Source organism: Capricornis sumatraensis, chromosome 6 (genome assembly GCF_032405125.1).
Source record: "Capricornis sumatraensis isolate serow.1 chromosome 6, serow.2, whole genome shotgun sequence".
Taxonomy (NCBI): domain Eukaryota; kingdom Metazoa; phylum Chordata; class Mammalia; order Artiodactyla; family Bovidae; genus Capricornis; species Capricornis sumatraensis.
Window position 1 is genome coordinate 47,181,291 of NC_091074.1, and position 13,303 is coordinate 47,194,593.

The 13,303-nt window shown below is 37.8% G+C and overlaps 1 protein-coding gene across 2 annotated transcripts in view; it reads right to left on the reverse strand.

The window, feature by feature from the left end:
* RIC1 (RIC1 homolog, RAB6A GEF complex partner 1) overlaps nucleotides 1–13,303 on the reverse strand; it is a 142,995-nt gene that overhangs the window by 40,515 nt on the left and 89,177 nt on the right. For both annotated transcript variants that reach the window (XM_068974030.1, XM_068974029.1), the window contains exons 4-6: nucleotides 13,140–13,247; nucleotides 4,139–4,281; nucleotides 3,701–3,837 (exon numbers count right to left, since the gene is read on the reverse strand). In XM_068974030.1, coding sequence (XP_068830131.1) covers nucleotides 3,701–3,837; nucleotides 4,139–4,281; nucleotides 13,140–13,247 — 388 coding nt within the window. The remainder of the gene's footprint in view (nucleotides 1–3,700; nucleotides 3,838–4,138; nucleotides 4,282–13,139; nucleotides 13,248–13,303) is intronic.

Consider the following 13,303-nt stretch of genomic DNA (forward strand, 5'->3'; position numbering starts at 1 on the left):
CATTATTTCTTTGGACTACTGTCTAGACTGGAATTCATTCATTCATCCCTACCATTGAAGTCTTCCAGGCACCCACTATTCACCAAATGCTGCTCTAGATACTGAGGATACTGCAGATATTCAAACATACCAAAATCCTCAGCTGTATCCCTGCCTTACATTTGTTAAAAGACTGACAAGTTTAAAAAACTGTACAGTATTACACAGAAAGTTGGTAAATGCTACAAAAAAAATAATAAAACAGTTATGGAGAAGAGAGTGTATGGGGGAAGGATGTAATATTAAACTATTTTCCCTATGATGAAGGTGCCTCTCAAGGAAAGTACTGAGAGAGACAGAGCAACAGAAAGGCCCTGTCATAGCAGCATTTCTAGCATGTTCAAAGATAAAAGAAACTTGTGTGGCTGGAGTGGAGTGGAATAAGGGAAGAAGTAGTAAAGGAGGTAATGGATGAAACAGTAGGCCAGATTTATAGGGCTTTGAAAGCCACCATGAGATCTTTGACTTTTTCTCCATTTCATATATGGGGAGTCATTTGGAGAGTCTTTAATTTTTTAACCCTTTCTATTATGAATTAGAATATGATACATCAAAGACAAATACCAAAACCAAAAATGTACATCACAGTAATATCACAAAGGAAACACTTGTGAAATTACCACTCAGCTAGGAATTACCAGTACCAAAAGTCTCCCAATAGTGTCACTCCTGATCAATATACCCTCACCCGAACTACAAAGTAACCAATATCCAGACTTACATGGTAATCACTTTCTTCTTTTCCTTTAAACTATTAACACTTAAACATGCACTCATACAAACTCTAATTCAGAGCTGCCTAGGTTTTAAGATTTCCTTCTGCTTTATGTAAAATAGAATCACAGCACATACTTTTTTGTGTCTGGCTGTTTCCACTGAATATTTTTGTGAGATTCATCCATGTTGTTGCATAGAGCCTTGTTTGCTCATTTTAGCTCACTGGGCCTCTGGCCTCCCCTAGCCTCCTAATTCCTTACTGTTTTGTTAGCTCTCCAAAGCCTTTAAGCACATTAAAAAAATTATTTTTTCTCCAGCTTTTCTAGTTGACCTCAGCAGGTTTTGTCCTAAAACTCTAGTCCTACTAAAGGGTTCTGAGCAGAGGAGTGGCATAGTCTGACATATTTTAATAGATGTGTCTACTGTATTTTTACAGTGTATACTCTAAGTTATACATAGTATGTGTGTATATATATATATATGATGTGTATATAGATGTGTATACTGTATAGCAGCTGTAAATTTGTACAGCCATTATAGAATGCCAAACAGGAGTTCTTATAAGGCACTTAAATAATGTCTAATATAAATACACCATTAGAGTATTTCCCAATTACCAGTAATACATATGCAATGTTTTCATGTAACTTATATTTTCTACTTATAACTTCCTTAATAATGTCCATCTACTTTTCATTATTTAAATCCTTAAATTACTAGAAAATTTTCTTTAACCAAATACTAATTAAAGCTGATATTCAGAAATGAGTCAATTACCTTCCAGTTCTAACATGTTTATTTTCAGGAAATAAATTTAAATCCAAAACATGTCAACAAAATGAAAAGGGAGTCTACTGAATGGGAGAAAATATTTGCAGATCACATATGTGACAAAAGGTTATATTCAAAACATATAAAGAACTCATGTATTTAATAGCAAAAAAATTGATTAAAAAAATGGGCAGATGATCTGAAGAAACATTTCTCTACAGAACACATAAGGATGCCCAAAAAGTACCTGAAAAGATGCTCAACACCACTAATATCAGAGAAACGCACATCAAAACCACAATGAGATGTTACCTCACACCTGTCAGAATGGCTATTATCAAAAAGACAAGAAATAATTAAGTGTTGGGACAATGGGAGAAAAAGGAATCCTTGTGCATTCCTGATGGCAGTGCAAATTTGTATAGCCACTACATCTCCATGTTCAATGCAGCATTGTTTATAAAAGCCAAAATATGGAAACACTTAGGTGTTCACTGATGGATGAATGGATAGAGAAAATTTGGTATATGTACATACACGCACACTAAACGGAATACAGCTGACTCATACAACATGAGGGTTAGGGGTACCTATCCCCCACAGTAGAAAATACACACACAACTTTACAGCTGGCCCTCAATATCCATGGGTCTGCATCTGTGGATTCAATTAATTGCAGATTATAGAGTACTACAGTGTGTATTTATTGAAAAAAATCCAGGTGTCAGTGGACCTGTGCAGTTCAAATCTACGTTGTTCAAGGGTCAACTGTCTTTAGCCATAAGGAAGAATGAAATCTTGCCTTTTGCAACATGCTGAATGAAGTAAACTAGACAAGAAAGCTGATACCATATAGAAAAATATGCCCTTAAAAACTTGAAATTCCTTCCAGTTAGAGAGGCTGAACATGAATATTTAGTTTCTCTGACTCTTAAAATCCCAAATGTGTAAGTTGGCAAGGACAGAATGGGAGAGGAGGTAGTATCAGAAAATTTTGTAAGCTGGGAAGCAAGCGTATGAGTAGAGTCCTTAACTAGCAGTAAGGAACACTTTGAAAAACAGTCAAATTTGCATTACAGGTTACACAAACGGCTTGGGGAATTTAAATGTCTCTCAAAAGCTGAACTAAAAGCAGCAGGACTGGCTCAAAGACTGTTTATTCAATAGCTGGATCTGCTTAGGTTACCTCCCACTCTGAGCAGCTAAGGACTATTCTACCCCCACTCCAAGAGAAAACTGAATTTTTTCTTTAGAGAAAAACAAGACAAAAATCTCAGCGGTCTCTAAACAACACTGAAAATAGGGATACGTGGGAGTTTACTTCCTGAATTTGGAATCTCTAGTCTAACTCTTTCATAACTCAAAACCCCAAAATACTGGGCCAGCCAGGTACATCATCTTTGGAGAAGACCGGATAAGGCGTGAGGAGGAAAAAAATAACCCAGTTAGCTCACATGTTATGAAGAGCACAGTCAACCAAATCCACCAAATCCCACACAGCCTTTGGTGAATCTAAATTTTTATTCTGGGTCTTTGTCACAACCAAATTCATACATTAACTAATCAAATATTTACCATTAGCTCTGAAAGGATCTAAGAGTAAAGGAATATAGGCAATCCAGAGGATGATGATGATGGACAGCCCCAACATGCAGCCTGTGTGCAATCCATCCAGAAGAATCCAAGAGAAATTTCTTCAAGATGATGAAACAAATACTAATATAATAAAAATCACATTATCTATATTGGAATGATGGGAAGAACTTACAGACGTTGTGGGACCAGGGAAGAGGGAAGTAAATGGTCATTTTCCACAACGGCAAGTCAATAAACACAGCCTAAAAACCAAAAACTACAGGAAATACTCAGAGTAGTGGAGATAAACAGCAAAATAATCAATAAAGGAGTAAAAAGTGGTTGTCTCTGAGAATGAACACTGGGCATGAAGAGAGGAAACTAATCATCATTTTTCATTAACATGTCAAAAGACTTTCTTGTTTATGTATAGTTAAGACTTCTTTGTCTGTTTATGCTAGTTGTATGTATAGCTTTGATTAAAAAAAATTAACAACCACTCCTAAAATCTTAAATAAGGAAAACTGGAGGGGGATTTAATGAAGATTAAAATTAATAAATGCAAAACTGAAAAACAAACATTGAAAGTAAATCCTACCTCTGCAGTAAATCTACTTGACACTGGTGTAATAAATCCAACTTTACCATCATTAAACACAACAGCAAATCCATCAAGTGTGGCACAGTATTCCATGTCTCTAATGTGCACATCTGCAAAGCCCAGGAATGAACCTGCTGATGAAAAAAAAGTATTTGAAACATTAATATAAATATAGTAAATTAATCCTCTTACACTTTTGCTTGCAAACCATGTAAGAACAGTTAAAAGGTCAAAATTTAAAGACCTAACAACACTGAACAGTTAAACTATTCCTTCCTACACACACACACACACACACTCAACTCACTCTCCTTTTCTTCCCTTGCATAATTAATTTGAAAGTAGAAAAATCAATGTTCATCCATAGAAAATATCTGACTATATTATATAAAATATTAAACTCCTTGTTCTATCTCATGTAAAAAGTATTACTACCTCTAGATGACTGCAGGTCTACTGAAAAGGGTACTGTACAAAGATTAATAGCTTTCCTCCCATTTGTCATTCCTTCCCAGTGAATAAGATGAAGAAGTCCATCAGAAGTAGCAACCAGGAGATCTTCCAGCACAGACTGCAAACTGTAGGGAAGCAAAAAGCAATTTATCAGTTATCTTTTAAGAAAAACATACTGGGAAAGCAATGAATATAACTGCTCTGGAGAATATTGAAGCAAAGATCATGAAACCACTTATAAAACTGCTGTTTATCAACAATTTCACTATACAGTAGTTTATCTATGTATAATTCAATCTAGATCAGAAATTCTGGGGGGAAAAAAAAGACCATAGTTGCTATTATTACAAACCTGACGGACTGAGTTTAAAAACCAGACACACTGAAATGACAGATTAGAAGATGGAAGGATAAGTGAAGCTAAGGAAGGAAAGAGGCAGAGAAACCATAAAAATGAACTAATGACAGAATGACAGTCTAGAGCTAGGGACTGTAGTGGTACCCATTCTCTACCCCTGTCCAAGAGAACTTTCACCAGTGATGGAGATATTCTGTTATCCATACTACTGAACACAGTAGCCATTAGCCATGTGTGGTGACCGCACATTTGAAATACCGAAGGAGTGTAACAAAAACACTGAATTTTAAGTTTATTTTATCTACAATTAACATTTAAGTCACTTCATTTGACTAGTGGCTACTGTCATGGAAAACACAGTTCCAGACCACAGTATTTCTAAGGTATCACAGAATCTCATGTTAGGTCTGGGCTCTGTGGCAGGCGCTATGCTTGTCAAAGATTGAAAGGTGAAGAAATAGTTTCTCCCTCCAGAAGACCTCTCAGGTAACTAAGTACTGAAAATAAATTATGTAGTATGATCTCAGCATTTATTGATACTTGCAAAGAGCTTTAACAATTACAGTTTCCAGGGCAATAAACGCCTAATTTGCTTACTCTTATAATGCCAAGCCTGGAGGGCAGTGTTATTTACATCTGGTACCAAATGTTTATGGGAGGAAGGTCAAGAGTGAGGAATAATCCAAGTGAAGCTACAAAGATACTGGCAGAAACAAAGAAAGAGAAGCAATGGAAACTTGGCATCAGGAAAGCCAAGGGAATAGTGAAAGTCAAAGTGTTAGTCACTCAACTGTGTTTGACTCTTTGCGACCCCATGAACTATAGCCTGCCAGGCTCCTTTGTCCATAGGACTTCCCAGGCAAGAATACTGGAGTGGGTTGCCATTTCCTTCTCCAGGGAATACTCCTGACCCAGGGATTGGACCAAGGCCTCCTGCATTGCAAGCAGACTCTTTACCGTCTGAGTTACCAGGGAAGCTCTCAAGAGTATCAAATGCTATAAAAAAATTGAGTATAAGAAAGAATGAAAAATGTATGTCTAATATACACTATTATATACTGTTAAATTAGCTTTCATACTTAAGAGGTTAAAAGTATATTTCAGAAATATTTTAATTCATAACAGTGAAAAGAATGTTTTTCAATGTTTTCTTTAACCTTCAATTCTTTGGAGTCCAATGACTTATTCTACTATGTATTTCAGATAATTAACAATTTACTGTATTTTCTTCCCAACTATAAAAATATTTTAAAAGATTATCCCCTTATTGAGCTCCATCTCTTGAACTTCAGAGCATTTTAACCAATTACAATTTCCAGTTTAAAGAAAGTTCATCTTTTAAAATATATTCTTTTATTTCAAATTTATATTTTAATGGTAAAATTTATGTGTAGCATGTGGTGGCTAGAATATTAAAACTTTATGTTTTAGACCTGCTACTGCAAGGAAATCAAACCAAGTCAATCTTAAAGGAAATGAACCCTGAATATTCATTGGAAAGGCTGATGCTGAAGCTCCAGTACTTCGAGCACCTGAAGTGAAGAGCTGACACACTGGAAAAGATCCTGATACTGGGAAAGACTGATGGTAAAAGGAGAAGGAGGTGGCAAAGAATGAGATGGTTAGTGTCACTGACTCTATGGACATGAATTTGAGCAAACTTTGGGAAATAGTGATGAACAAGGAAGCCTAGTGGGCTACAGCTCACAGGGTCACAAAGAGTCAGACATGACTTGGCGACTGAACAACAACTGCATGTCAAAAGAAGTAATTTAGTGGAGCAGTCACTGGGCTTCCCTGGTAGCTCAGTGGTAAAGAATCTGCCTGCAATGCAGGTCGGGAAGATACGCTGGAAATAGGATAGGCTACCCACTCCAGTATTCTTGGGCTTCCCTGGTGGCTCGGCTGGTAAAAAATCCACCTGCAGTGTGAGAGACCTGGGTTCGACCCCTGGGTTGGGAAGATTCCCTGGAGAAGGCTACCCACTCCAGTATTCTGGCCTGGAGAATTCCATGGACTGTATAGTCCATGGGGTCGCAAAGAGTCAGACACAACTGAGCAACTTTCACTTTCAGTCACTGGTTTACCAGTGATCTTTATTCAGTAGGAGTCAGCCTAGGTTTATTTCAAATTGCATTCTTTCTCTTCCTTTCTCATATGTCCCTAGAAAAATCACTGCATATGATGCTTAGGAACAAGATCAAGGTTAACCTTCAGTAATTTAACTGCCTGACAGACAAAACTCAACACTCCTTTGACAAAGTTAACAGAATTCAGAATCTCTACCATCATTCACCATGCTGTGACAAAAAATGACCAGGCATCTAAATAAATAGGAAAACGTGATCCAGAGTTAAGAGAAAAATCCATCAATGTAAACTGACTCATAAAAAATCCTGATGTTGGAATTAACAATGACTTTAAAAGAATTAAGACAAACATGATAAACAATCTATATAAAAAGATAAACCCTTGTTTAATTGAAAGTAAACAAACTTTAAATTAAAGGCTGATGTCAGATGTTAAAGTACTGAATATTTCCATAGTTTAGTAAACAGGTCTTGTTCCAAGTCACCCAAGTGTTTTCCCTCACCACTGATTCCTGTTCTCACAAAGAACTAAAGGATTGATTCCGGGCATCTGGGGGATGTCAAGATTCTGTACAAATAATATCCTTGGGAAGATCCCCTGGAGAAGGGACCGTCTACCCACTCTAGTATTTGGCCCTGGAGAATTTCAAGGACTATATAGTCCATGGGGTAGCAGAGAGTTGGACACGACTGAGTGACTTTTACTTTCACCTTTCTTTCATTTATGTCTTTGTATGTCACACTGATTTTTATTGAAAATCACCCTGGGTGTAAATAAACACAGAATACATATAAATATACTCTAAGTTATGCCTTTAGAGAGAGGCTCTCCAATCATTAACTTCTATGGGCTTTACGAACAGCTATGTGATATCCCAGGGGTGTCTGTTATTGCTGTTGTTATTCAACTAAGGATCTTAGAAGCAGAATAATAGGATTTTGGAAGGAGAATAATAGGATTTTGGAATCTGATTAGTCAAATATTCTTAATGGAAATATATAATTAATAATTAACAATTCTCAAATATGTAAATATGTTTCTTACCTAATTAATATTAAATACTGGGAATACCAGACCACCTGACCTGCCTCTTGAGAAACCTATATGCAGGTCAGGAAGCAACAGTTAGAACTGGACATGGAACAACAGACTGGTTCCAAATAGGAAAAGGAGTATGTCAAGGCTGTATACTGTCACCCTGCTTATTTAACTTATATGCAGAGTACATCATGAGAAACGCTGGACTGGAAGAAACACAAGCTGGAATCAAGATTGCTGGGAGAAATATCAATACCCTCAGATATGACACCACCCTTCTGGCAGAAAGTGAAGAGGAACTAAAAAGCCTCTTGATGAAAGTGAAAGTGCAGAGTGAAAAAGTTGGCTTAAAGCTCAACATTCAGAAAACTAAAATCATGGCATCCGGTCCCATCACTTCATGGGAAACAGATGGGGAAACAGTGGAAACAGTGGCAGACTTTATTTTTTTGGGCTCCAAAATCACTGCAGATGGTGACTGCAGCCATGAAATAAAAGACATTTACTCCTTGGAAGAAAAGCTATGACCAACCTAGATAGCATATTCAAAAGCAGAGACATTACTTTGCCAACTAAGGTCTGTCTAGTCAAGGCTATGGTTTTTCCTGTGGTCATGTATGGATATGAGAGTTGGACTGTGAAGAAGGCTGAGTGCCAAAGAATTGATGCTTTTGAACTGTGGTGTTGGAGAAGACTCTTGAGAGTCCCTTGGACTGCAAGGAGATCCAACCAGTCCATTCTGAAGGAGATCAACCCTGGGATTTCTTTGGAGGGAATGATGCTAAAGCTGAAACTCCAGTACTTTGGCCACCTCATGCGAAGAGTTGACTCACTGGAAAAGACTCTGATGCTGGGAGGGATTGGGGGCAGGAGGAGAAGGGGACGTCAGAGGATGAGATGGCTGGATGGCATCATGGACTTGATGGACATGAGTCTGAGTGAACTCCGGGAGTTGGTGATGGTCAGGGAGGCCTGGTGTGCTGCGATTCATGGGGTCACAGAGAGTCGGACACGACTAAGCGACTGAACTGAACTATATATACTACATGGGGCTTTCTATGTGCCTGGGAAAAAGGAAGATAGAGAATAAACTGTAAAATTTATTAGCATTTATTATTAGTTAGAAATACAGTAAGATTTTAATTATAAATTATATTAGTACTTTTTTTTCTTTTTAAATTAAAAAAAAAAATTTTTGTACTGGGATATAGCCAGCTAACAATGTTGTGACAGTTTTAGATGAACAGAAAAGAGTCTCAGCCATACATACACATGTACCCATTCTCCCACCAGCCCCCCTCCCATCCAGGCTGCCACATAATACTGAGCAGAGTTCCATGTGCTATACAGTAGGTCCTTGCTGGTTATCCATTTTAAGCATCGCAATGTAGTACTTTTTACTTTCTAAACATACTCTATCCTTAATCAATAACAAGAAAAAGCTGTTTAACATTTAATCCTATTCCTTCTTCAATAAAAAAATTAAAGATGGCAGTACTCTTGCCATCTTATGCCTAAAAGCAGCAGTCTGTCCCTATCTTTATTTGACTTATTTTCAGCAGTTTTCAGAGAGAAAACAGAAGGCTAAAAGCCCAATTTTCATACCTCCTCACTCAACTGAAAATTATATAGGAATTCTCCAATTAAATTTCCAGGAGGTCCATGTTACAGGTGCTAATAATAACACTTCTGAAATGCAATCATTTTACTGAAGTTTTGAGAGAAACCTTAGAGATTTCCAATCACCTAAATAAGGAGGTTAAAAACGAGCACAAGTTACACTTGTACAAGATAGCAGGAATTCTTTTTTTTAAAGGTTTTTTTTTTCTATCCTATTTCCATGAACTGTATATTTTTTCCTCCCACCAGGTGGAGGCAGAAAGCCATGCTTGTACAGTCCCACATAGCTTGGTTCCTAGACATTCAAAATTCCTCATACAAGTTACGTTCTTAAACAGAATCTCTATGCTGAAATAAAATCCGAGATGAAGAGTAACCTTAATGCAATGTTTTGTAGCCCTCATCACATTTGAAAGTGAATAAAAACACCAAAAAGGCATTCTTTTTCTCTGAGAAGAATTAGAGTGAAAAAGGATAGATTAAACAAGGCAAGACAATAGTCAGCCACTTGCACACAATACTATTTTAATATGTTCCACTATCTGTACTGTATTCTAATAAGAGAAACGATAAAAGAAGCCGCTCATTACAACTGTGAATTGGAAGGATTTAAAAAACATAGGCACTGCCCTCATATACAATAGCTTAATATATTCACATATTGCATCCATATAGATAAACACTTCTTGCGAAACCTGGCCCCTGGCCACTCAGTTCTCACACCCAGTTTCTTACGTATTCTTCCAGAACAACACCTATTCTACCACCACAAGCGCTCTTTAAAAACAGGGACAGTAATGCCAGCATTATTACGTACAGCATACTTTTCTTCCTTTAATCCAACAACATACTTGGGAAGTTTTTTCAAGGAAGAGTGCCCTCAATGTTTGTACAAAAGCAGAAGTATCTTTTTAAGTAATATATACTATGTTATACCATTTGAAATGAAGAAAATGGAGTAGCCCTCATAGTCAACAAAAGTCAGAAATGCAGTTCTTGGGTGCAATCTCAAAAATGACAGAATGATCTCTGTTTGTTTCCAAGGCAAACCATTTAATATTACAGTAATCCAAGTCTATACCCCAACCAGTAATGCTGAAGAAGGTGAAGTTGAATGGTTCTATCAAGACCTACAAGACCTCTAGAACTAACACCCTAAAAAACGTTCTTTTCATTATAGAGGACTGGAGTGCAAAAGTAGGAAATCAAGAGCCACCTGGAGTAACAGGCAAATTTGGCCTTGGAGTACAGAATGAAGCAGGGTAAAGGCTAACAGAGTTTTGCCAAGAGAACGCACTGGTCACAGCAAACACTCTCTTCAACAACACAAGATGCTCAAAACTGAAATCAGACTGACTATAATCTTTGCAGTCAAAGATGGAGAAGCTCTATACAGTCAGCAAAAACAAGACCGGGAGCTGACTGTGGCTCAGATCATGAACTCCTTATTTCCAATTCAGACTTAAATTGAAGAAAGTAGGCAACACCACTAGACCATTCAGGTATGACCTAAATCAAATCCCTTACAATTATCAGTGGAAGTGACAAACAGATTCAAGGGATTAGATCTGAGAGACAGAGTGCCTGAAGAACTATGGACAAAGGTCTGTGACAGTGTATCAAAACCACCCCCAAAAGAAATGCAAAAAGGCAAAATGGTTGTCTGAGGAGGCTGTACAAATAGCCGAAAAAAGAACAGAAGTGAAAGGCAAAGGACAAAAGAAAAGATCTGAATTCAAATCCCACCCATTTGAATGCAGAGTTCCAAAGAATAGCAAGGAGAGGTGAGAAAGCCTTCCTTAGTGATCAATGCAAAGAAACAGAGGAAAACAACAGAATGGGAAAGCCTAAAGATCTCGTCAAGAAAATTAGAGATATCAAGGGAACATTTCATGCAACGATGAGTTCAATAAAGGACAGAAATGGTATGGAACTAACAGAAGCAGAAAATATTAAGAAGAGGTGGCTAGACTACACAGAAGAACTATACAAAGAAGATCTTCATGAGCCAGATAATCACGATGGTGTGATCACTCACCTAGAGCCAGACATCCTGGAATGCGAAGTCAAGTGGGCTATAGAAAGCATCGCTACAAACAAAGCTAGTGGAGGTGATGGAATTCCAGTGGAGCTATTTCAAATCCTGAAAGATGATGCTGTGAAAGTGCTGCACTCAATATGCCAGCAAATCTGGAAAACTCAGCAGTGGCCACAGGACTGGAAAAGGTCAGTTTTCATTCCAATTCCAAAGAAAGGCAATGCCAAAGAATGCTCAAACTACTGCACAAGTGCACTGATCTCACACACTAGCGAAGTAATGCTTAAAATTCTCTAAGCCAGGCTTCAACAGTAGGTGAACGGTGAACTTCCAGATGTTCAAGCTGGATTCAGAAAAGGCAGAGGAACCAGAGATCAAATTGCCAACATCCGTTGGATCATTGAGAAAGCAAGAGAGTTCCAGAAAAACATCTATTTCTGCTTTATCGACTATGCTAAAGCCTTTGCCTGTGTGGATCACAGCAAATTGTGGAAAATTCTTAAAGAGATGGGAATACCAGACCACCTTACCTGCCCCCTGAGAAATCTGTATGCAGGTCAAGAAGCAACAGTTAGAACTGGACATGGAACAACAGACTGGTTCTAAATCAGGAAAGGAATACAACAAGGCTGTATATTGTCACCCTGCTTATTTAACTTATATGCAGAGTACATCATGTGAAATGCCAGGCTGGATGAAGCACAAGCTGGAATCAAGAATGCTGGAGAAGTATCAGTAACTTCAGATACACAGATGATACCACCCTTATGGCAGAAAGCAAAGAAGAACTAACGAGCCTGTTGATGAAACTGAAAAAGGAGAGTGAAAAAGTTGGCTTAAAACTCAACATTCAGAAAACTAAGATCATGGCATCCGATCCCATCACTTCGTGGCAAATAGATGGGAAAACAATGGAAACAGTGACAGACTTAATTTGGCCGGGGTGCGGGGGGGCTTCCAAATTCATTGCAGATGGTAACTATAGTGATGAAATTAAAAGATGCTTGCTCCCTGAAGAAAAGCTATGACAAACTTAGTCACCATATTAACAAGAAGGGATTACTTTGCCAACAAAGGTCCGTCTAATCAAGGCTATGGTTTTTCCAGTAGTCATGTATGGATGTGAGAGTTGTACTATAAGGAAAGCTGAGTGCTGAAGAAGTGATGCTTTTGAACTGTGGTGTTTGAGAAGACTCTTGAGAGTCCGTGGGATTGCAAGGAGATCAAACCAGTCAATCCTAAATGAAATCAGTCCTGAATACTCAATGGAAGGACTGATGCTGAAGCTGAAGCTCCAATACCTTGGCTATCTGATGTGAAGAACCAGAAAAGACCCTGGTTCAACCCTTTTCTAATCATGGTCCTTGGAAAAGACCCTGATGCTGGGAAACACTGAAGGCAGGAGGAGAAGGGGACGACAGAGGATGAGATGGTTGGATGGCATCATTGACTCGATGGATATGAGTTTGAGCAAGCTCCAGGAGTTGATGGGACAGGAAAGCCTGGTGTGCTGCAGTCCATGGATCACAAAGAGTCAGACATGACTCAGCGACTGAACTGAACTATATCATTTGAACAACTCTAGATCTTATTAAAAAAAAAATTTCTAAATAAAATTATAATTATATACCCAAATTGTGGGCTTTATTACTGTAATTTAAATATAATAATGTACCATCTTGTAAGGTTTTACATTTTTTATAAGACTAATCAAGTATTTCTAGGACTAAAAAGAATTGACAAGAAGTAAAATCAACTTTCTTATTGCTCATGAGATTAACAAACCACACACTGTATACTGTCATCACAAAACGCTAAGTTTAACCAAAGTACTGTACCTCATGATGGGTGCTTGCAAATCCAGTATTTTCCTCATCTCTAAATTTAATGCTGGAGCACACTGTTCTTCCTTAAAATGGGGTGTCCCTTTCATTTGCGGGCTTCCTCTAAAAAAAAGAATACACAGGATTAAAGAGAAAGATATTCAATTCAATTGTATGTA